The sequence below is a fragment of the Episyrphus balteatus genome, chromosome 4 (assembly GCF_945859705.1).
Source record: "Episyrphus balteatus chromosome 4, idEpiBalt1.1, whole genome shotgun sequence".
Classification (NCBI taxonomy): Eukaryota; Metazoa; Arthropoda; class Insecta; order Diptera; family Syrphidae; genus Episyrphus; species Episyrphus balteatus.
The window spans coordinates 79,521,744-79,548,241 of NC_079137.1; the positions used below are offsets into that span (position 1 = coordinate 79,521,744).

At 30.4% G+C, this 26,498-nt stretch overlaps 1 protein-coding gene across 1 annotated transcript; it reads left to right on the forward strand.

The window, feature by feature from the left end:
* The first annotated feature begins 13,559 nt into the window (after window positions 1-13,559).
* LOC129918939 (charged multivesicular body protein 7) lies at window positions 13,560-21,828 on the forward strand. Its single transcript, XM_055999706.1, has 4 exons — window positions 13,560-14,113; window positions 14,173-14,383; window positions 21,000-21,209; window positions 21,266-21,828. The coding sequence occupies exons 1-4, from the start codon at window positions 13,673-13,675 to the stop codon at window positions 21,721-21,723; spliced, it is 1,320 nt and encodes a 439-aa protein (XP_055855681.1). The 5' UTR covers window positions 13,560-13,672; the 3' UTR covers window positions 21,724-21,828.
* Window positions 21,829-26,498: the final 4,670 nt, after the last annotated feature.

Here is a 26,498-nt window from a genome sequence, read left to right on the forward strand (position 1 = left end):
CGATCCAAATTTAAAAAACTGATGATCGACGAAACTGTGTTTTCGTTTATTTTCTTCAGTTTTTATTATTATTTATTTTTTTTTCTTTTGTTGGCTGTTAATTTTTATGCGGATGATTTATGCAAAACTTTCAACATAATTGTTGGCAATTATACCACAAGACTTTAATTTAATTTTTTTGAATTTTCAGAAAGAAGTTACATATTTTTTTTTTTTGTTTTTGTAATTTTCGAATATGATTGATTTTAATCTTTTGGTTTCCGTAATTGTTGCAGAGAAATTTTAAGTTCAATTTAAAATTTGAATTTTAAAGCGCATACGGTATGTATATGAAACCGACGTGTGCGGCGCGTGCGACTCGTGCAACTCCGGTTCGGATACCAAAAAAGAAATGAAAATCGATTATTTTGAAATTCCAAAGAAGCCGTATGGAATAGAAAATATAAAAGAAACGAACGCGCAAAATGAATAAAATGGAGCTATGGATGGAAACAACCGGAGAGTGTGTTGAGTTGAGCGCGATTTGTTTAAGTAGACTATATTCCCTCTCTGTGTGTGAGCTGTAAAAGGTTTTTGTAGATAATCATACGATTGTATTTCAGGGATGTCAATATACTACTTAATAGTAGTTGGTTGAGTTTAAATTTTAAAGTGCCACCATGAGCAGTTTAACCAAATTGTTTATTTTTTACTGGTTACCTAGTTCGGGGAAAATAGAACCTTGTTTCAGAAAAATTAATACAAATTGGTATCGACGATAAATGTAACCCTTTATATTCTTTCAAAGAATCCCCTGAAATCACATTATTCAATGTTATTAATACCGCAATGAATTACTCTTTGGCAATTTACTAGATCCGCATTGCAAAGATTAACTAACTTAACTTTTGTCAGTTATAAGGGATTGAAGAATACCAGCGATAGACTTCAAATTCGAACTTCGAATGCCTATTTTTTATTCAGTTCGATAGAGTCCAACTGAAAATCAAAAATATGTGTTACCTTTTTAAAAAGGGAACTTCTGTGTGACAACCTCATTTATCAAATTATTAAATGACTAAATATGTCATATCTTTTTAGTTTGGTCAGATAAAGCTACATATGCATGTTTAAAAAGTCAAACAAAAACCTAAAAAAAAATACTAAGAAATACTGGTATCTCAAATTCTATTTGCCAAAAGAGATCATTTTTTATTGATCTGAGATCAATTGTTCCAAATCTCGATTCACACACACCAATGATTTGACATTTATGTGAACATTTGTTTTTGTAAATTTTTGTCTAGGTTTTTTGTACATATATAAAAAAATTGCTCGCAAACAGTTACGAATATAAATGAATCATTTGGCAATATCTATTTGCCACAAGAGATCATTGGATTTGGTACAAAAATTTCTGTTTCAAATGGAAATCGACATAAGAATGAATTATGGACAGCATATAATTGTATTTAACCAACACTAAGAATGAATAAGATACAGTAGTCCTTCGATAATGTGAATTACCGATAATGCGAATTTCTCTAAAATGTGAATCGCCAAAAATTTTCATTGTCATCTCTATAATGTGAATTTCGAAAATTTTTAGACTCTGTAATGTGAATTTAGTTTGCAAAAGCTTGCATGTTTTTCTCGTTCGCGCACGCAATTTTTGTACAGGTCTGAAAAATGCATAACTGTTATTTGCCTAGACATATCTTAAGATATATTGAATGCAGCTGAAGGCTGTAGATTTTTGTGCTAGCATTTTACATCTTTTTATGAAATTTTTTTTACGTTTTTTTATGAAGAATTGATTTTAAAGATTCTTATGATTTTTTTTTTCAGTTTTTTAAATGGAGTGTACTCCTTATTACTTGTATTTTATTGATTTTTTTATGAATTTAATACATAAATGCTTAAACTGAGCTTAAAATAAATATTTTCTGTGATATTCATTGGTTATAAAGAATGTTTTAATCAGTTAAATGACAGTTGGAAAATGTTCCAGTAATGTGAATCCCTCTAAAATCCGAAAACGCCTTGTTTTAATTAGTTCACATTATCGAGGGACTACTGTATAACTTTTGTTGTGTTAGTCTAATCAACAACATGAAGAAATTTACATCAAAATTGTTTCCAATTAGTTTAAAAATAAAACAAAAAGATTTTCCTGTAAACAAAAACCTCGTAAATGTTTTAAAGCAAATAACTTTTACTATGGACGTTTTGCTGCAAAGCATTAAGAATGTAAGATATTGCAATATTCGTAGTGTTAATGCATTGTGCAATGTGAAAAGGACAAAGTAAGTTATATCACAACAAAAACATTACTGTTAAAAAAAGAGCCAAGTTCTCCTATGTTGAAATTATGCTGGCACAAAAAGTACTGAGATGTAAAAGTGTACCAAGTTCTAAAGTTTGGGTTCAAATTCGTATCAATAAAATTTTGATTGTTCTCTTGACAATTTTTCTTAATTATCGATTTTTAAAGTTATTTCAAAAATTGCCAAGTAAACAATCAAAATTTTATTGATACGAATTTGAACCCAAACTTTAGAACTTGGTACACTTTTACATCTCAGTACTTTTTGTGCCAGCATAATTTCAACATAGGAGAACTTGGCTCTTTTTTTAACAGTAATGTTTTTGTTGTGATTTCACTACTTTTTGCAAGGTATGGCTGTAGAATATAAAATCTCTATATTTGATGAAAATTCAGTGAAAATGGGTGGTTGCCACGCCCCCTGCCTGAAATTCTCAAATTTAAAATTTTTTCCTTTGTATAAACTACCAGCTCTACCATTCTACCAAATTTCAAGATTCTACGACAATCAGAAGTGCTCTATAATAATTTATGAAAACTCAGCGGAAATGGGCGGTTGCCACGCCCCCTGGCTGAAATTCTCAAGTTTTAAATTTTTTCCTTTGTATGAACTACTAGCTCTACTATTCTACCAAATTTCAAGATTCTACGACAATCAGAAGTGCTCTATAATAATTTATGAAAATTCAGCAGAAATGGGCGGTTGCCACGCCCCCTGGCTGAAATTCTCAAATTTTAAATTTTTTCCTTTGTATAACCTACCAGTTCTACCATTCTACCAAATTTCAAGATTCTACGACAATCAGAAGTGCTCTATAATAATTTATGAAAATTCAACGGAAATGGGCGGTTGCCACGCCCCCTGGCTGAAATTCTCAAGTTTTAAATTTTTTCCTTTGTATTAACTACCAGCTCTACTATTCTACCAAATTTCAAGATTCTACGATAATCAGAAGTGCTCTATAATATATGATGAAAATTCAGCGGAAATGGGCGGATGCCACGCCCCCTGAATTGAAAATCTCAAATTTTCGATTTTTTCCTTTGTATACACCACAAGTCCTATCACCGTGTAAAATTTCAAGTTTCTACGATATCGGGAAGTTCTCCATAATTTTGATGATCTGTCAGTGAGTCAGTGAGTCAGTTACGGTTTTTGCGATTTTTGAAGCCCTATATCTCAGAAACTACTCATCGTAGGAGGCTGAAATTTTGTGAGGAGTTTGGTTTTTACGAGCTCAACAAATGTAGTGAGTTTGAAATTTCTAGCATCTTTGGTGTGGAAGTTAGAGGGGGGTCGAAAATGGCCTGAGTTGTTTCCTGTAAATAAGGGTGTAGTGCCAAAGTTGCTAGAGAACTTGGCTGGGCACTACCGTGCCCCTTGATATTGATTTTGAATATAAAATATGATGCTCTGTCATTTTCCCTGAGCCTGGAGACATTAATCTTGAACCAATAGAACTCTTAATATAAGCTTTTTTAACTAAAACTATCGAGTCTTTTTTTTTTGAGAGTTTTCATGTGATTCAAACTAACAAAATATTGAAACAAAAAATTAAAAAAAAAAAAACTCAAAAGTATGGTTTTAAAAATGTTTATTTTGGTCTCTATTTGTCGGATATTCAAGGTAAGGGTTTTCAGGCTCAGGAAAAATGACAGAGCATCAGCATTTTGCGTTTAAAATACACTTTTAAGTTGTAATATTGAGAAAATCCATAAAAAGTGTTAAATGCAAAAATTTTATCCATTTGTTAGGAACGTCACAGGGAAAAAAACTATTGCAAAATATTTTAAAGACTTAACTACATCAATAAATGACAAAATTATTTTTGGCCGCGCAACGTCCGCGTTCCATACAAATTTGCCCATTCTCCTTTAAAACTACTTTCCTCTTTGATATTTTTGAATAAACATAATATACCTATATTTAACTTTATCGTTAAACAGGTCGTCTAACTTTAAAAGCAGCAAAACGCTTGTTTATCTTTTTAAAGTATACTTTTATTTGTTTATTTTTGTCAATGAAAAGGAGTTAAAGTAAAGAAAATAGGTTTAAGAAGTGAAAAATATTCTTTTAAAAAAATTCGTCTCATATTTGAACACATAATTCAACAAAATATATCTGGAACCGTACAATAAAAATTATGCTTCAGATTAACTTCACACAACTAATCCAATATGCGATTGGTCATTTAAAGCCAAGGCCAGTGTTTATTTTTTTTTTTTTTTAGTTTTAATATTAATTTTATTTTAGTAATACTTGATAAAAACAAAGAATAAAAATCACTTGAACTTAATTTGTTGTCTTTTCGGTAATGCAATTGTGTTTTAATAAATAATTCAAAAACAAATTAAATATTTCTGGCATTGTCATCCCTGTGACAAGCTTTATCTACTACTAACACACTACTTTTTAGTACAATACTGTATTTTTATTATTATTTTTTTTAATCTATCTTTCTCTATTGAGTTCAACTCTTATTGTTATCTATAAGCTAGATTATTTGAGTGAGAATTTGCCACCAGAATTATTTGCAAGTATACAGAGAACGAGAGAAAAGGTGAACCTGTGCTGCCTGCTACTAACTGTTGAGCTTTGAATTAAAAAAGATAAAAAAAAATTTGTAGGTGCTGATAAGAGACCTATTTTAGGTAAATTATTACAGATAACTTATTGGTTTGTTAAGTTCAAAAAACATTTTGGTGGAAATATTTCATGTATTAAAAAAAAGAAGTAATAATGATTAATAAATGAATCATAATTGGATGTACTACGGTTTATCAGTAGTGGAAAATTAGTGTTTAGTTATGTACACAATCAATTTCAATGATGAAAGTATAAGAAATTTCCTTTTTTAAGCCATGTTTACGTCAGCAGAGTTATGATATAAATATTTAGGTAGATTGATACGACTTAACAGAATTCGCTAAACTCTAGAAATGTCTTCTTTTTAACAATACCTAAGGTTGAAGTCCATATTTTCAAAATATTTTTATTTTTTTTTGTTGAAAACTTCGTTAAACAGAAAGGGTTTTTTCAGACCAAAGAAAACCAATTGCAGATTTTTCGCAACAAATGATTTTTTACATTGTAACGGGCGTGACACAGATAATACTTCACAACTTTTATCTTTATATAGTTTTTAAATAACAAGAAAGATGAATTAAATTCTATTGTTTGACTGGAAAAGGCTTTTGGATGCTTTTGGTTAAGAATGATTAGAAAATATTTTAAACACAATGTATTTTGCACCTGTGACAATGGAAATACCCTCAATCTTAGATTCGTTTGTTTATTTACATACTTCGACTGAAGCAACTGATAAAATTTGTTTTTGGTGAGAAACAAAATGAAGAAGTTGATACTGGTGAATAAATTTTTCATTTCCATTTCATAAAAAAAAAATTGAACTTTGACCTACTTATATTTTGAATGTCTGTATATTTTGGCTTAAAATCAAACAAGAAACAGTGTGATCTCATGATTTTGAAATGCAAATACAATGAGGAAACAAAGTGCAATAATAAATAATTGTTTTTTGTTTCGATTTAATCAAACATGCCAGTCACACATGATAGTGATATGTACACCACTCGTATCTGAGTTGAGTAGGGATACTTGCATTTTGTGCAAGTAATTCCTGAAGCTGTTGTTGAAGTGGCGCATGTTAAAGAGATCGGATACAAAAAAAAAAACAAAAGTTATTTAAAAAATAAATATATTACGACTTTATTTTAATAAAATATGGATATATCAGCTTGCTTTGGAGTACCTACCACTTACCGACAAATTTTCTTATCAAATTTTGAAACATGCCCAATCAGATTGCTTATCGATTGCAATTTCAATTTCAAGACAGTCAGGTTTAAATAACAATCAGGCGATTGCGAGTTATTTATTATTGCGTTGTATAATGTTTGAAGGACGTAAAAGCCTTTGTTTTGAGATGGGATTTATGTTGTTAGAATGTTTTATTTTTTAGCTCAATTGTTCACATATCTTTCTAATTTTTTTAGAACGACAAGTAGGAATAAAAGAGATAAAAAAAACTTTTTGTTAATGACCAGATTGGCCAAGGTGAAAGTTTAAAATTTGGCATATGAACTTGGTGATAACACAACACACACAAGTTGTTCTAGTTCCATTTAAAACATTTAATAGAAAATGTTTTTGATATAATTTTAAATAATTTAAAAGTTTCTATGTTTAAATGAGCCCAAAATTAAATGATTTTTCATTGAAACAGTACAATTACAGAATTGAAATTAACATCTACAAAAATTGTACGAGGGATAACGTTATTAATATTTCAGAAAAGAGCCAAATAAAGACTAATTTAGTGTATAAACTTAATTTAGATACAAATCAACTATTAAATTGAATCATCAAACGTTAACTACCAGTTGACAGTTGATAAATAATAAAATTTGATGTTTTAAAACCTAACTTATTGGAAAACTATTGAACTTTTTAAGAGAATTTTTCAATTACATTACAATTATTAACGGTTGGCATCATTAATTGTTTTAAAAACTTTTGTTAATTAAGTTATAAAATATCGAAATTTAATTTTTATCAATTGATAGTTGTAAATCACAATAAGGGTGACTATTTAAGTTCCTAAAATTTTTTATTTTGAATTATTAAGTCATTTAACCTTAAAAAACTTCTTGATAAAATCAATTGGCAAGTTCCTGTTTCAACCAATTTCCTGTTTTGTCAATACCTAAGTTTGGTTATTCTTTATCAATGCAAGTCATTATTTATTTTTAGAACAATCAAAAGAGTTAACATTAGGAAAATAAAAAAGTTTTTCCTTTCACTTATTTCATGATAACAAAATTGTTAACTCTTTTGATTGTTCTAAAAATAAATAATGACTTGCATTGATAAAGAATAACCAAACTTGAGATTGTGTGTATGCATGTTTTTAAATGTGAGGTGACCTTGTTGTTGTATATGAATTGATAGGTAGATACAAAACATATAGCCCTATTCTGCTATTCGATTCACGTGAATCGAAGGATTCCCTTTCTTAATCATGCCAAATTGGCTTTGAAAAACTTCTAACTTTCAATACCAAAGTGTTGTTCCCGTCTGTTTTAGAAACTCTAAAGAAATAAAAATTGTCTAAAATTAATTTTAAACACCTTTTGAACGTTTCTTATCTTAGACTTTCACGTGAATCGAATAGCAAAATAGGGCTGATAAATCATTGGTTTTGTATAGTGTAGGTAAACAAATTTAAATTGCATAAGTTGAAAAAACTGCAATGCAATAGCTTTACCGCGGCAGTCCTCGAGTGCCACAAGTCTTTTTTTAATTAATTTATATTTTAATACTTATTCCAAATTATGAAAGAGTCTGATAAAACAACATCAGTAAAAGAAATGGGTTACCTTTGATAGAAAATTTTTAAAATTTGTAAATGTCTTAACTACTAAAAAGAGTGCACGAAAAAATTATTTTTAATTTTTTAGAAAAATATTTAGCTAAAAAACAAATAACCGTCAATATCATGATAACAACGAAATTGAGGGTTATTTTTAACTGGTAGAACATTGTTTAGATAAATAAATATAATTTTTTTAGTGCTTAAGCCATTTACAAATATTTCAAAATTTTCTTTTCAACGTTTTCAGTTTTACCGAATTGTTAAGTAAATCACTTCAAAAATACTTGTATTTTATCGATATTTTGTATGGAAACATTGAAAATTCATTCGTCACGGGTTTGTGTACAACAATAGAGATTTGAAACTTTGGAAATTTTTTTTTAAATTTATTTAGAAAATTTTGAGTACGTATACATTTTAAAATTCTGCTTTGTTTAAAATAAGGGACTCAATTTTAAAGTTCAAGTGACCTCAACTCCAAATTTTAATTTATAAAGCGTTTCGCCCAGGTACGACAGTGGGCTCCACTTAAAATTAAAATAATTTTAATAATTTTTATTATTTTTGTTATTTTTTCTTCGTTATAAAATAAGGGACGCCAAAATGTGCAAAATTGTAGCTTATTTTAAGTTATGTGTTGAAATGTTACATACAAATTATTTTTTTTAGCTATCTCAGTCATTTTTCATTTTTTTTTTAAGTTTAAAAAATGCAATTCCGGTTCGATTTTAAATTTTTGAAAATTTTTGGTTTCTTCTTATTTTATTTAATAACAAGAAAGCTATTCGGCTTAAAAATCGAGGTTTGTACGTTTCATCTTCAATCTACGTTACTTAACATTTCTGCAATTTTTTTTTAATTTGTCAGTTTTTTTAGATTTCGATGCTATTTTAAACGCATTCGTTTGTTCTGTGTTTTATTTAAATATTTTAGTTCTTAAATGAGTGCATTTTTATGCAAATGGTGTGTTCTCAATAGCTGACACTCAAACAATTAACGACACGGCTGAAGGTTTTGATTATGTTTTTTTTTTTTGCCGACTAACTATTTGACTAGTTTGTAATAAACTATCTACAATTATTTGAACGACGATAATTTTTAAAATCACGCAATTAAAGCTCAGCTAACCCACGTTATCTATGTATGTATGAACAAAGAAAATATGAAACTATTAATTAAAAAAAAAGCTTAAATTAATTTTTTTTTTGTAAATATATAATTAAGTTAACCGATAACAATTTCGGTCATAAAAAAAGTTACGTGAGCCAAAATAAACCAATTTTGTAATTAATTTTATCAAATGAATCAAGTAGGTATATATGTATGTATGTATGCAAAAATCATGCAGTCATTGTATAGCTATAATAGGTAATAAAACATAGATACATTCTGACTCAGAATACCTACCTATTTTCTAAACCAAAACAAAAAAAATTATTTAAAATTAACTTAAAAGCGTCAGCTTGTTTCCGGTTGTCTGAATATGCATGCAGCAATTTACTCAATTGTAAACAGAAATGTCTCTTTTTTTGTTTGTGTACAAACATTTTATATTTTTCTTTACAAATCCAGTAAGTGTAACATCTCATTCAAGGTCAATGACTTTTTGTACCTATTTGAACCACAATCCACAATATGAGTTAAATTGGAATAATATAAAAAAGAATGCAAATATACAAGTCGAGTAGCTATGTGTGTGCAAAATTGGAATGCACAAAGAAAATGTTTTGTAGATAGACGTGGACGATACAGTGACGGTATTATGTGTGGCACACAGAGAAAAGAATCAGAGCTTTAAAGAAGATATATAGAGCAAAAGAGTTCTTTTGTTGTGGTCTACGATAGAGGTAGAATAGTATCGTATGACATGAAGTTAGTTAGAAGTAAAACAACATCTTCGTTGTTCGTTGGAATTTGTTGGTTAGGTTTAAGGTATCTAAAGACATAGTCAAAAAACAAGAGACTTCAATTGTTATGAACCATTTAGTCCACTCAAATTAGTTAAAAAAAGGGCAAATAGCCAAATTAATTAGGTAAAAGCTGAAAATTGGTGGAGACCTTAATTAAGACATACTGTTGAACATAGTAAAAGTCCTAACTTTACCTCCAGGGCCGGATCGGCAATATTGACAAAAACGGGCGGCGTCAAACTAGTTTTCTTATCATATCTCTCTTATTTGCAATCCGATTGCAAAAATGGCAAAGTAAAAAATAAAGCTTACAAAATTCTCTACAAAAAAAGATCTTATTAGTTTTTTTTTCATATCTCGAGTAGATATTGTCAGTTGATAGTAAAAGATGCCGCCATAAGACGACCTACCCTCATCGTTATACCAGTTGAGGGTTATATTTTCTTAAGGGTAGTATCTAAAGAAATATAGTTTGCACAATGCACATAGATTGTCTGGCGACATCCTGTCAAGGCATAGGGTTGCCACCCTTTAAATTTCAATTTTTGATTTTTTTCAACAACGCCACCCTACAGTAGCGAGCAAAAAAAAAATGCAAACAATAAAAACATTTGCATTTTTTTGGCTCGTCTAAAAACGCATATTTAGGTAGACTTTTGACCAAATAATGGTTTTGGAGTAAAATATTCCACAAATTGACTCTATTTAATGAAAATAAAACAGTTTCAATATGCCAAATTTGGTAACTTAGTTCTTGTTCAAAACTCTTTAAACCTTTTTCGTTTGCATTTTTTTTTTTTTGCTCGGTACTGTACTTTTATGCTAAGTCTTAGAGGTGTAAACAAAACATTATATCAGAGAAAATTAAATTTAAATATTTATATATTCAGGATTTTTTGAAATATGAAATTTTAGTAGGGTAAACTGAGGTGAATTTAGAAAAAGGCCAAACAGCTATACATCCTTAATAAAAAGTGATAGAAAAGAAGATTGATATGGGAATCGATAGATATTGTTAATATATAAAACAATTTTGTTGCAAGGCAAGAGGAGCGGAGGAGGTGTCGGTAAGGTAGGAAATAGGATGAGGTAGGAAATTGGGCAAGGAAGTGTTTAGAAAGGGAAGGAAGGAATGTTAAGTTCCAGGGACGTGGCCTGCTTGCGTTGCGCGGTATTAAACTCGCCGGATTGGGGGGGGGGGGGGGCGGGGGGACATCTTGCCCCCGAAATTTAACCTCACCTGCAAACAAAAACAGGCTGAGAACCAAAAACAAACAAAAAAAAAACTTTTTGGAAAGATGTGACAGCAGACGAACTATCATCATCTCAAGGCCACTGTGGATGTTGGTGCAGTGTGGGCCAATGCCATTTTTGGATTGTTAATATACATATTAAAGTTTTCAGCTTTTACCTAATTAATTTAGCTATTTTTGCTTACTTGACTGGACTAATTTGTTTTACATATTAAATAATAATGCCCAGTCTGAAAAATAGGTTGTTGCAATTGAATGTGTGAAGGAAGGTAACGTTCAAGTTTTTGTAGATAAACAACTACTCGACTCGACAACCCACAAACCAGACTAGATTCAAAAACATTCCCAATATAATAATAAAAGTGTAATAAAATGCCAGATAAACAAAATGATTATTAACAATTAATCATTTACTTTTGCGCTGCGCTATTTCCCATTGCAAGTTGCTTTTTTGCTGTTTGCAATGCGCGCGATTTAAAAACAAATTAAACAAACAAGAAATAAATTCATGTGACAGAGGCAGAAATCATAAACATACATCAATTTTATGACTTAACTTAAACTACTTACCCTTTGCCAATTGAGACTTTAACATTTTTGCTGTGATAGTAAAATAATTTATTAAAGTTTTTTTTGATTGAAAGTTTACTTGTTTTTTTTTTGTATGAAAAAGAAAATATTGTACAAATTATTTTAAAAATGTAAAAATTCCACAGAACATCTATCTTTTCAGTTATTAATCTTTTTTTCAGATTCGAGAAGAGAGAAATCTATCTCGTCGTCGGTCGTCGTCTATGGTCTGTCCACTGAACTGTGGAGATAAATTATGATTTAAATAAATGTTTAAAAGTTTCTTCCTACAGATCTTGGACTTTTTTTTACACAATTTTACTCTTTTTTTTTTCTTGAAAGCAAAAAAACGACAAACCACAAAATGAGCACACTTTTTCTTTTTTATTTAACCTTTTGGCACCAAAGCGAATCGAAATTATGGAATGAGTTTTTTATATCGTATTTGTTTTGCTTAAATTGTTTAATTTATGATATTTTTTTCATCTTACTTTGTGGTAAGTTGGGTATATTTTTTTTTTATTCGTAAAATTGAGAAAAAGGAAAACAAAAAAATGATTTTTTTAGCTTTTTCGGTTGTCGAGAAACTGGAGAGGAAAAAGCACTGTGTGAAGAAATTTCCATATGAGAGTCTCTAGAGTGCGCTAGTCGTCGTTGGGGCAGGTGACATGTGTCAAAAAAAAAAAAAAAAAATGGAGTTGTATGACAGGTGTGGTGAATTTGTTGCAAATTGAAAGTTGAATGGTTGAACATTAGGTTCAATTTGATTCAATTGGGATAATTCGAAAAATAAGAATCGTTTGTTAATCGCTTTTTGTTCACTGGAAGAAGATAATTCATTTAATTAAGACAAACGATATTTGTGACCTATTCCTTTGGCAAGGCGCTACTAACACAACAGCTTTTGTAAATTGAAATCTCTCAGGTTTTACTTTTCATAGAGCTTGTATACAGCTTCAGAATTTAATTGCTTATAGAAGTTCGAACTTCTGTAAACAATTCTAATAAGTTGTTAAAATACTGTTAAAAAAACTTAGCAGAATCGAAAGCTTGTTTTTCGGAAATTACCAATTTTTTTTTTGGTTTTGGCATTGAATAATCTGCCTTGGACATTTTTTGTTTTTGACAGAATAATCTAACTCGGACATTCCTGCAATTTAAAATAATAAAGTTTATGATTTTGTTAATAGCTGAGTTCCTTTGGCCTTAAGTATCTACTGGTTGTACTTCTGGTTGTATTCAACTCCATTTCTTCTGTAGAAAAAATGTCTTTGAATGGATTTAGATGTACTAAAAAGTACTTTGCTGAGCCCAAAGGAACACACCCAAGTAACAATTTGGCTTGCATAAGGTCCAATTTTTTCGATTCGACAAGCTAAAGTTTGTATATAGGTTTAATTTAAGGCAAGTCAACCATTTTTGAAAGAACGGAGGTCTCCTTAAGACTTTCTAAAAGTGTTTAGAGGAAGCATGGTTAATTTTAGTTAAAGAAGGCCTTCTTGAAACCTTTCAAAGGAAGCCCCGTATTTTCAAATGACAGAAGGTCCTGTAAGCCCTGTTTCAAGAGGTTCTTTTAAGTATGCAATGTTTTTTTTCTTAAAAGTATGCAAATAAAATTCTTCCCATTTTAGAACAACAGAAACAGTATTATGGCCAAAAAAGTAGAAAAAACAACAACAACAAAATTTAATAAAATCTTTTTTTTTGTTCATAAATTCAACTTCTTATAACAACCTCTAAAAGGCCTTATTAGAGGTTGTCATCCAATGCAAATGATAGTTTCCTTAGCGAAGCTATAGTCTCGCTAAAATGTTTCGTAGTTTTGTAAAAAGGCCTGCCTAAAGTCCTGTCCCTTCCCGATGTGTATTGTGTAGACTCCTTTAAGGCAGCCCAATACCAACGACGACCAAATGACAAAAAGACACTGCCGTTATCGTTTCTGTACGAAACAAAATTGCAATCGCAACGTCAACGTTCAAAAAAATGTTCTTCCAAATAATTCAAAGCGAACGTTTTTCTGAATCATTCAATTTCATTCAATTTGCTAACATCCCTGGTTATCACAAATTTCACCACGATGTCAAAATATATTCACCATACTTCCATGTTCAAACTTCAAATTTTATACAAAAAGTCAAAAAATTCCAAATTTCGAACCTAAACAAAAACACTGAAGATTTCTTTGCAAAATTTATTTAATTATTTGTTAATTTATCATAATTTAATTGTTCCTCTCAAATGGTTGATACTAAAGACAAAAAACTCCTCTATCCACCATGCTGGTCCGACGACACCCGCATGGACGTATTAATGGCTCCATTTCGTTTAAAATCCGTAAACCCGGAAAACTACGTTTCAAAAATGTTATTCTGGCAAGAAATGATTACAAAATATTGCGAATTTAAAGGCTCACCATCGTTTAATAAACGTGAATTGCAAGTAGCCTTTCAACGTAAAAATAAAACACCATACGGCTTGGATAATGTTTTAGAAGAAATGCGTAATTTACGAAAAATTCGTACAAGAACCGAATACATGTATGACCCTGAGAATAGTTGGACTGGTTGGGCAATAAATAGTTTTGTCAAGAAGCCATTGTGGTGGGGTGTTAAAAAAGTATGGACTGCAGGAGATGATGATGATGCTTTGTTAGATTATATACAATTAGAAATAGTCAAGGTAGACAGACTATCATAATCTTTGTTTTACTCGAGATTTAACATTTTCCCTTTTTTTAGAAAATGTGTGCTGACCTTGCTATTGTCTTGCAAAAGCATTCGGGGAAGCTTTTGCATTACGATGAAGTCAAAGCCATTATAAGTGATGCCATGAACTTGAATGACGACGGACTCCACATTTGCCTTCACACATTGTTTTGCCAAAAGAAGGTGGTTCTTGAGTTTGTTGTGGAGAATAATGAACGAAAGATTCATTTGGTAAAGATTCCTGGTAAGAACTTCTTTTTTTTGTATATTATTTTTTAGTTTAAAAACTCTTTAAAATAACTTAAATAACACTGGCCAACAATTTTCAACTATAATTTTATAGATTTGGGTTCAGTAAGCTCAAAAATCATATTGGTTTTTTTTTTTTCTAGCAGCTCTAGTTCTTGAAATATTTTTCATTATTTTGAGCGTTTATTAAAATTTTCCAGAAAAATTTATATCAAACTTACGGCCAATTTCTTCACATGAGTCCTAATGTCTACTTTTCACGAGTCGATTTTAGCCGCACGATATGTCGGTCGACTAGGATTTTTCTATGGGGAATGTCAAATGCAAACGACAGATATTCGGCTCTTGAAACCTGTCGAGTTTCAAGAAATCTGTGGCCGATCCTTTCTAAAAACAAAACTGAAATTATACTTAAGCTAAGCAGGCCTCAATTGTCCCAATTGATTGGTATCCTTACAGGTCACAACTCAATGGGAACCCACATGAGTAGAATGGGTATTATCTCATCGGACTTATGCAGAGGGTGTCAAGACGAAGAGGCATAAGAGGGCTCATACCACTTCCTTTGCGAATGCCCCAGTTTAGCAAAAAGCAGAAAAGCAACTCTTGGAGATTACTTCTTCAATGAGTTAGATGACGTCTCGTCCTTGCCACTAAAAAACATCATGAAATTCATCCAAATTTCAGGATGGTTTAGGGAGGCACAAAACACAAATCCCAACACCTAATTCCCTATATATCCTTCCCCTACCCATCCAGATTCCTTCCCACCTTTACCCTGGGGATCACAATGGATCCATCGAGATCCGAGTGGGATGATTCGACCTGTCGGATTATCACCCCGTTCAACCTAACCTAACATGGGGAATGTCACTTTAAACAACAACAACATCTTAAAGGTGCTACCACCAAGTGTTTATGGCTAGAGTTACGGTACTGTTTCACGGAGGCCAATCTGGTCATCAGACTCCTTTTTATTCCATTTGTGTGTGGTGCTTAGTCTAGTAATTTTTAGTTTAATCCTTGTATATAGAAACTATAGTACTATCATGAACGTGAATTTTTTAGGTCCGCTTCCTTGGACTAGGGTGCGCTGCGGTAGCAAAATGGCTGATATGGAGAGTAGAATGAAGGAATAAAAACTGTGTGTTAGAGGGAGACAAATATTTGAGTCTTTAAGGAAAGAGTAAGGGAGAATACCGAAAATATGTGTTTCTATTTTGACAGCCAGAAAATAGAGGAGAAATGTAAACAAACATTTCCAATAATTTTGTATATTCTTGTTTCCTAGGTGATTTAATTTTTTTCAATTTGAATATTTTTTAAAAGACTTCGATGAACTTTTGTTTTGGAACTTTTGTTTGAATTGTTCTAACGAGATGTTGCAACATTTACTTGAACTCTTAAGCATTTTGTCACAATTATTTAATTTACGAATTGGCTTTGGCTTCTTACGAAGTTTTTTGAATGTTCTGAATACAGGGTGCCCCAAAGTTTAATTTCGAACAGTTTTACGATTTTATTTTAAATTTTTTTTTGCATAATTGCTCGTTAAAGCCTGGTACGCTTTTCGCGCTAAATTTTAGCCGAGATAAAATTTTATATCAGCTAAAATTTAGCGCGAGCAGCGTACCAGGCTTAAGGCTAGGGCAAATGGGATAATTTACCACGGTGTTTTCGTATGGTAAAAAATCAGTTTATTTTTTGATCTAAATCTGTCAAAAAAAAAAAACAATTTTTGATCTGTTCGCAACAACAGTTTTTTGACAGATTTAGATCAAAAAATAAATTGAGTTTTGTACCAAACGAAAACACCATAAAACAATAATAAAACAAGGTACGAAAATAGCCGAAGAGTAGTCATTTATGCTATTATTTATAAACATTGTTTAACTTTAAACAACTGCTTAAATTTGGAAAATGTGTTAAAAAACCACGTTTTAGAAATTCAACGGTTTTTTTGATTTAAAATACAACGAATTCGAAACAAGTGATTGTTATACCCTCTTTACTCTCTCTAACCTATCTAATAAATAAACCGTAAAACTTCGCAACAAGGAAATAATATCAGCCTAACACATGTCGTGCTTGCCACATTGGTAAAATTATAAACAGATTTTTTAAACATTTTGCAGATGTGTGTTGAATAATAAAAATAAATTTCTAATAAAATTATTTTGAAATTAACAACATTGTTTTTTTAATAATTTTCTTTAAAAAGTTCAATATATTATGATCATTCCACAGTAATTATAAGTGCATATTTTTTTTTTAAATATCCAATTAACTATTTTTCAACTTTTTCAGTGCCTAAATTCTTTATGACTCTCATATAGACATGAGTTGTCAAGAAGCATTTTGAATTTGAATGAAATTAATTTATAAATAAATTTTGTACAAATTCAGAATGTTTCTGGACAATATTATGCCTGTGCGAGAATTGAATAACGTAGGCACTGATAACGCTGATATACAATATGTACCTTTTTTTATTTATTTTATGTTATTCTGTTGTTCTTATATTAGCCATGTTTTTTTTTTCATACTGTTTAAGTCAATAAATTTTGAAAACTTATTAAACAAAACATAAACAAAATATAAGTGCTTAGCAATCTCATTTGTTTATTATTTGAATGAAAAAAAGAATACATATTTAAAAATTACGAAAAAAAATATTAATTTTACCTTGTAGGCAACCGTGCTAGTTGGTTTTATTTTTTTCATACTCATTCTATGTCCCTAACAACATTAACCCCACAGGCACAGCTCAAAAAATCTAACTTCCATTTGTGCTTACCCATCTCTCTCTATCTAAAGAGCTAAATGGCCACATTCCCCTGAATACGATTTTCTTATTTCTACTTCCAGTATTACACATTCCTCCATTACATTAATATTCTTATTCCCCCACCTCTCCACAAAATCTCTCCAATTTAGGTCCGCTTCCTTGAACCAGACGGCGACACAGTCGTTTCAGCTTATGATAGTACTATTGTTTATATATACAATGGTTTAATTTAAAAAACTTTTTCCGCCACACTTGAGTATTGAACCTAGACCAAGCGAGTTTAGAGGCCAGTACACTACGCACTGCGCCACCTCACCACATGATTTAGCTTCACCCAATTGTAGTTTTATCAGTTCATCACTTTAAATGAATAGACTTAGCATTATTACTAGCTCCTTCAAGTATGATTATTGTTATTCGGCTCTTTCATGGAAAATGGAATAAAAAGGAGTCTGATGAGTCGGATTGGCATCCGTGAAACAGTACTGTAACTCTAGCCATAAACACTTGGTGGTAGCACCTTCAAGATGTTGTTGTTGTTGTTGTTCAAAGATTATAATGAAATTGACGGAATAAATAAACTGAAACTTAATGTCACTTTAGTCGCCTGCGACTTTGCTTGTCTCACCTCAACCAAAAAAAAATTGTTGGTTACAACAGTCTTGTAATAATAATAATACTAGTGCGAAATATAAAAATCACATTCAATTATATTTCTAGGAGCTCTGTTTTTTTTTTTTTTATATTTCTGTTTTCCACATTTTGGGTGTGATTTCGTACTAATTTTATATTTATTCTTATTTTAACTGTTTGTTAACATTTTCAAAAAAAATGGATCCTAATCTGTGTCACTTAGGCCGTGTGTGAATTGCGTTAAATAGTTAAATTCGTGTTAAATTTTTGACACTATTGAGGTGAATAAAAAATTTTCAGCTGTTAAAAATTTATTGGGCTCTGGGACCTGGTTAAATTTGAGTTAAATTTTTTTTGCAGATGTTTTTGTTTTGTTTTTTTTTTTATTAAAAAGGAGTATCATGGCAGAAAAAAGGCAACAAAATTTTAAACAATAAATTTTTTTTGGAAATTTTTTTGTTCACCTCAATAGTGTTAAAAATTTAACACGAATTTAACTATTTAACGCAATTCACACACGGCCTTAGTCTAAAAATCACACTCGTTTTTTTCTAGAAGCTCTAATTTTTTATTAATTTTCATATTTTGGGGGTAATTTCACATTATTTTTTTTTTTTTAGATTTTATTATTACAAGCGTTTTTTAAATACAGTTTCGTAAATATTAGATGGTGTTTTCTATTTCAATTGGGGCTTAAAACTACACTATAAAAACTTGTTATTAATGTTAAGTTATTATTTTAACTTTAATGATTTTGTTTTATTTGAGCAAAATAGTGTCGACAGGCGGAAGTAGGCTATTAATAAAATTTATGAATTTTTCATATAAAAATATAAATAACGAAAACTAAGTTATATATCGTCGGTCTAATAAGAAAACCTCGTAGGTAGGTAGGTAGGTAGAGATGGCGGTCAAAGCAAACCGTGCTTGAGGACCCAATTAGCGCAGGATGCGCCGTTTTAATACCAAAACTTATGAAACCTGTGAGTGATAATTGGATTTATTTGAAATAAATTTTAAATTGGTTTTAAAAAAAAAGGGGAAAAACAAGTGTTAGGCTACCTACCTACCCTTTGATCTTTGATTCTGAGATGTTATCTATGACATTAAAGAATTCACTCCCCAGAGAGAGTGCTCTATTCCTAGCAAGGGCGGGACATTGGCACAGAAAATGGAAGACCGTTTCTTTTTCTTGTTGGTCCAAGCAGCTGGGACAGTATGTATTGTGCGGTATACCCAACTTTGCTGCATGTTCTCCTATCGGCCAATGTCCTGTGCACACCGCAACGATTCTGCTAATGTCTTTTCTGGGTCTAGAGATTAGATCATATGTTTTGGATTTATTATAGGTGGGCCAGATTTTTCTGGATATGACGCAGCTAGTCAAGTTGTGCCACCTATTGTTAGCTTTTATTAGGTATTTTAAGAAGATATCGCCCTTCATAACTCCTATGGGAATGTTAACTATTTCTGCTAGTGACTCATGAAGGGCCGATCCTTGCCTGGCCAGTTCATCCGCCTTTTCATTGCCCTCAAAACCACTGTGACCTGGGATCCAGATGAGAGTGATTGTGAGACTACCACTCAGCAATGAAAGTTCCTCTCTGCACTGCTGAACCAATTTGGAGGATGTCGTGACTGAAGCAATTGCTTTTATAGCTGCCTGACTATCTGTTAGTATAGCTATATTTTGGTTTTTATTTTTATATAGTCTAAGTAATTTGCAAGCTTTTTTAATTGCCAGTATTTCCGCTTGGAATACACTGGCGAAGTTTGGTAGTCGAAAGGATTTTGAGATATTGAGGGATTTATAGTAGACACCCACAATCCATTTTTGAGCCATCAGTGAAAATACAGGTGTCGAAGTCTCTCGTCACAATGCTCTCTTCCCAGTCTCGTAACTCCACTTTTTTTCAAAAATGAATTTTGAATGCCATTCTTTAGAAAATATGTCAGCGGAGCAACACAGAAAATTTGGGGTCATTCCGAAAACTCTAAATAGACTAAAATTCAAATTTTGCACAGCGCGTTTCTTCCCAACTACTCTGTTGTTTGTATACTCTTTCTTCTCTCCTGTAAAATTTTGATTTTGGGAGTTACGAGGTTTTTTTATGAGGCCGACGATATGTAGATTTTCTTATAGGAATATTAATTTTAAACAGAAATAATAACAAAAACCACGAAAAATAATTATAGCCAGTTTTTTGATGAAAATACTCCTATGTGCAATGGTCGGGAAAATTGTTTTGTGTTGGGATAATACATAAAAAGTAAGCTTTTTTTTAAAGAGGTTTCAATAAAAATTTAAATTTATTTAAGTTTCGTTCAGTTTTTAAGTTAATAGGAAGGCTATTAAAAAGTTGAATGCCTTTATAGGTATAGCAGGTTGTTTTGTGTTGCAGCTCTTCTTTGCAATGGAAGTCTAAAATCGTCCGTACTATTTCTTAGATTATAAAAGGAGTTTGATATTTATACATATATGTAGCTCACGTTTCGTTGCAAATTTATCTAGGATACATTTCATATTTGATTTTAAAAATCATTACAAGTGCATTAAATTTAAGCACTGTCCTCATTGCACTATTTTGCAGTACTTGAAATTTTCTTATACTTTCACTATTGGACATGAATACTGTTGACGAACAGTCATCGAAGTGTCGTAGAATCAATCTATTATAGATAGTCAACGATTTAAAGTAATATACTTTCGGATTTAAACAAAAAAAAAAACGATTTTTTGGAGATTTTAGCGCTTTGATTATAAACATGTTGATTAAATTTGAGTTTAATGTCGATAAAAACTTTAAATCATCATCTACAACATAAACCAGGGAATTGTCTGCAAATAATGATATTTTTACATCAGAGTTTCAGTTTTCACGATATCGTCTATATATAAAAGAAATAGGATTACACCCAATTTCGATCCTTGTGGCACACCAAGATCAACCTTTATTTTTTTCCAAAAACGTTTCATTCACCTTTACTTTTTGGAATCTTTCCGACAAAAAACTTTTAAACCATTTCTGTTTAACTTAAGTTTTTCAATTAATATGTTTCTGTCTATCGTTTCAAACGCGCCTTTTAAGTCAAGAAAAACACCAATAATAGTTTTACCGATATCAATTTCTTTTTTTCATTCATTAATAACCCATCATTATTTCCCATTGTCTATTGTCAATTTTCACAGGCAAAACTGACCAGAATCCAGAAATCACAGAGACCGACAGGGCCTTTCACAATCTTCAGATGACGCAAAAGAATCTAACAGTTCAATTGGAATCGTTAGAAACAGATATTAAAGCAACAGACGACAAAGCGAGACAATATTTGAAAGAAAACAAAAGGCAGCTAGCCAAGACGTATTTGAGGAAGAAGCATCTTTTGGAAAAGAACTATGGTAAAGCCTTTTGATTCTATTTAATTCTCATTATTTTCACCTATTCTTCTTTTTAGAAAAACGTAGCATAGCTTTGAACAATGTCGAGACTCTACTTTCGAGTGTTGATGAGGCCCAAAATAATGGTGTCATTCTTGAAACGTATAAAATTGGCTCGAAAGCTTTACAAAAAGTTCTCAATGATTCGGGACTTAAGTATGACAATGTTGATGAAATTATTTCTGATGTCAAAGAGGCTGTTGATAGTCATGATGAGATTCAAGATACAATTGCCAGTGCGCATTTGAATGAGAAATTCGATGATGGTGATTTGGAGAGGGAACTTAGAGAAATTCTCGGAGAACCAGAACAGAAGACTGCTGCTGCTGCTGAGGTTGTGACTGGAGGAAATAATAATATTCAAAATATTGAAGTTACTGATGAAGAGTTGTTGGCTATGCTGGAGGGATTAGAAGTTGAACATGATTCACCAACAAAATCGTCGTCAGATCCGAATGCCAATGAAACTGTCTAAAGTCTAGTTTATAAGAAGTCTCATTTTTCTATTATTCTATTATCATGGTTAAGTTTATCTTATTATTTTTTTTTGTAATAAAAAAGTTCAACGATCAAAAAGTAAGCCAGTATGAGTTTTTATTTTTGCTTTTCTTTTATGGCCGAAATTCTTTGGTGTACAAAACACTCACCCGTTTGGAGGTTTGGTTACTGATTTATTTGCATTCAAATATTTTTGTTCTTACATTCGGACGCAGATATTTTCGGACCAAAGTTTTGAAACAAGTTTTGGTTAACAGACATGAGTGCACAGTGAACAGGTCTATGCATTTGGAAAAAAATTACATATCTATTTTTTCTGTTTTTCGAAAAAAATTCAAGGGCCCTTGCCGAAAAACATAATTTTTTTTAAATTACCTCAAAATTCAAAGAGTGAGATATCAATGAAAGTTTTCTTTAAGCTATATTCATATATAAAACCCAAGGAGTTGGGTGTTTTCAAAAACGTCGGAAATATACGTTAGTACAATCGTCTGTCTGCTTTACTGCATTAATGAACACACCAATTCTGCAGAATGTTTGCAGGCCTGTGTAAGTACAATTTTTAGCAGTCACTGAGTGTTCATAATCGTCAGAATAAAATATTTTTAAAACGACCACAGAATGAATATCCACGTTGAATTTTTTTCGAATTCCACAAGCAACTGTAGAAGATAACATTTTTAGCACCACCCTAATTAATATGTTTGCTTTCCAATTTTTTTTTACAATATTTACTTATTTATTTATTAACATAAAAAACATCGAATCAAGAGCCAAATAAACTTCTTCGTGAGTTCTGCAACCAAAAAATTTTGGCTACGCAATCTGCCCGACGTTGACGACATAATGACGTTCAGCAGTACTGCAGTTGGACTAAGTTAGTCCGATCGCAGATCTGACTTTATAAACACGTCTAACGCAGGCCTAAGTTAGGCAGACATTTATGAAAACACCCGTTCAGTAGTAAAAGATAGGGGCATACAGCTACCATACGTTAACGAACTTATGCCGTTATTTGGAAATTTGTAAGTTTCTGAAATTGTACTTTCCCTATACCAACTGCTTACATTTAAAACTTATCTAAGTTAAATTAATTACTAACAGTAGTGTTTATGCAAGTACATCTTCCTACATCAGTGTGTTTGTGACTATCAATAACCTGATTATCTTTTTTTGCTTTCCGTTTCTTCATTCGTAATACGGGCCTTTAAAAATATGAACTTAAGTTCAGAAGATTTATCATCGATTTCATTAACATTTAACGGGCTTTTAAAATTTTAAATAATGTTTTTTTTTGTATGGGATAAACGTCATTTTAGGATGTAAAAGCCTAATAAATATTTAAAAGGGCTTTATGAAATTTAAGTCGTTACTTAAATAAATAAATCAAACACTTGTATTGTTTTCTTGATTTTCTTTTTATTTCTATTCTCTGATTTACAAACCAAAATTGTTTTGATCTCCTATTTTGTTGGTTTTATTATTATTATTATTATTTTTTTTTTTTGTTGTTAGGGGAAAAAGAGTGACAAAAAATATATTTATGTATCTCTTCACATAAAAAGATTGTTGATAAATAGATAATTAAATTTTGTTTTGTCAAACATAAACACAAGTTACATAAATATAATTAAGACTCTATATTAAAATGTTTTTTTTTTTTTTTTTTTGTTAATATAACTATATAATATGTATAAGCAAATTAGAATTTAATTCTTTTTATTTAATTCTTTTATTTTGTTTTGTGTTTTATTTTTTTTATTTCTGTGAAACATAAAACAATGTTTTTATTTTTAAAACTCGCAATTGACACTTTTTTATAATTATTTTGTATTTGTTTTTTTTTGCTTAGCAAATCATTCTGTATTTGGTACTCAGTCTCATTATGAAGTAACACATTTATTTTTTTAGTTGTTGAATAAAAGTTAAAAATAATTTTTGTATTTATTTTTTAAGAATAAGCAAAAATAAAATAAAATAATAACGATGAATTTCCCAATCGAGTGAATAAAATTGAACTAAAGATATAGTTGTTTTGGGTTACATTAAAGAGTAACGACAATTTCTATTTAAAAAAAATTAAAAATATAAACATACTCTGAAAAGAAATTAATGAACATAAGAATAAAGAAACCTTTTTCAAAGATAGACAAGTGGATACATTTTTAACTCCGAAAATATGGGGGTTCCCACAACCTCTCACATCTAATTAAAACCAGCGTCACGGGTGTAATTGGACTTAACTCAAGATGTTGAATGATGAAAATTATTTGATTTGTTCTTACAAACTACTTGCTTTAAGGCCGTTTTCTACAAATTTCTTTTAAAATTCAAACTACTGAAATCGCAATAATCAGTCACATTGTGAGTTTTGTAAACAAGATTTCGTCCGTAAAAAATTGAATTAAACTTTTCCCCTATTATGAATTTTTTGCAAAAAATTCTAATTTCGAAAAATATCTCTTGTTGACACCATTTTTTCGAAAGAAATACAGGTCTTGAAATAAGGTCTTATAAAAGCTGTTACGATTTTTGTTTAAACAAATTTTCTCGCATCAAAGCATAACCTCAAAAAGAGTAAAAAAAAATTCATTTTTTAACGCTAATATTTCAAAAAGGGGAGTTGAGCAAATATTTCTGACTTCGGATTCGAACTCAGCACTTTTAAAACCTTCAGAAGTTATTGCGGCAGAAAAAGGTTTTGTGGGCCAATGTAATTTTTATTTGATAATTCAACAAGACAGATTTAAATTTTCAGAACCAAGTCGAAAACGACATTACGCCGAACTCATATTTAAGATCTCGTAGCTTCCCCGTTGTTCGAAAATTGCATTTAAATGACATTTCGTAGACGATTTGTCAGTTCATACTAAAAACTCTAAATAATCCTAAATTAAAATTTTGCATAGCACTTTACTAGGCTACTTCACTAGCTTTGTAAGACATTATCATATCTCCTGTAAATTTCGAAATTTGCGACTTACGAGCTCTGAATATGAAGACGATTACACTGGTCAACAAAGTTTTAGTCACTAAAACCAAAATATACTTTTCTAGTAGTTTTTAGGGTGCTGAATCCGAATCTGAAGTCAGAAAAATTTGATTGGCCTTCGTTTTTGAAATATTACCGTTACAAAATGTCAAAAAACGTAATTTTGGCTGTTTTCGAGGTTATGTTTTTATGTGGAGTAATTAATTGTGAATAAATTTGTAACGGTGCCTATAAGAGCTAGTTTTATTCTTTCAAAAAATGTTTAAATCTTTCCGATATCTCTTTTATTTCCCGAGATATTTAAAATTTAAGTAGCGGTCTTTGAATCAGAAACAACACTGGCCAACCAAATTACACTTTTTTTGCCACAAGAATCAAAATATACTTTTCTGAAGGTTTTTGGGTTGCTGAACTCGAATCCACAATCAGAAAAATTCTATTAGCCTTCGTTCTTATATATATATTTCAAGAACGGAGGCTAATAGAATTTTTCCGATTGCGGATTAGAGTTCAGCAACTCGAAAACCTTCAGAAAAGTATATTTTGGTTCTTGTGGCAAAAATTCCATGACCAGTGACTTAAACTTTAGATTAAGTTTAGTTTCTCTTTGACTTATTAACTGAAACTTAAGATATCTCGAGCAATAAAAGAGATATCGGGAAAATTTAAAAAGTTTTTGAAAGAAGAATATCTGTTCTTATAATAACCGTTACAAATTTGTTTATAATGAATTACCCCACATAAAAACAGAACCTCGAAATCAGCCAAAATTACTTTTTTTGACATTTTCTAACGGTAATATTTCAAAAACGAAGGCCAATCAAATTTTTCTGACTTCAGATTCGGATTCAGCACCCTAAACTACTAGAAAAGTAAATTTTGGTTCTTGTGGCAAAAAAAAAGTTAAATTTTGTTGACCAGTGTTATTAGTTATCTTTGTACAAAGATTTTTACATAGAGAAAATTAAAAGCCTTGAAGGAAAATTTTCAAAAGATAACAAATAAAGCTTAAAAAAGACTAAAGATTAACTCTTTAAAAAGAAAGCATTGGACTAAAAAGACAAAAAAAGGAAGAAAAAAAAGTTGAACAAATAAAAAAATTTAACACAAAATTTTATAATTTATATTTTTAAACAACACTAAAAGTAACTATATAATTTTTTTTTTGTTTTCTAAATCAGAACATTGTCATTTTTTTGTATTACAATTATTACATTCCTAGTTTATTTTTTTTTAAATGAATTTAATAGAGAAGCGTTTTTCAGCAATTTTTATTATAATAATCTTATTATTTTTTTTTTTTTCAATTTAGGTTTAGAGTTACTATTTTTTTTTTCTTTTTAAATAATAAAATAATAATAAAAACTGGCAGCTAAAATGTATTTTATACCTTTTTTTTATAAGAATTTTACATTTTGTATCTCTTATTTGTATATTCTTTTGTATATGCAAATGGACATTATTTTTTGTTTTTTTATTTTTATATTTTTTTAATTACTTTTGTTTCTATATATAAAAGTTGACAAATAAAACAATATAATAATTATAACATACTTGTTGTTTTGGCATTGTTTTAGCAAAAATTTATATATTTTTTTTTATTGATTAAGCAAAACATAAAGAACAAAATTAACAAATTTTGAGTATTGTGATGTATAAAATTTAAACACATACACTACATAGTCACCGGAATGTTTGTTGTTTTTTATTTATGTTTGTATATTTTTTTAAACGGTTGTTCTATGTTTTTAACAAGTTTG

What these genes read in the sequence shown, in the direction of transcription:
- LOC129918939 (XM_055999706.1), top strand. Translation starts at nt 13,673, where the DNA reads ATGGTTGATACTAAAGACAAAAAACTCCTCTATCCACCATGCTGGTCC. An exon ending in TACAATTAGAAATAGTCAAG is followed by an intron (nt 14,114 to 14,172) that starts GTAGACAGACTA and finishes CCCTTTTTTTAG; the next exon opens with AAAATGTGTGCTGACCTTGC. An exon ending in TCATTTGGTAAAGATTCCTG is followed by an intron (nt 14,384 to 20,999) that starts GTAAGAACTTCT and finishes CAATTTTCACAG; the next exon opens with GCAAAACTGACCAGAATCCA.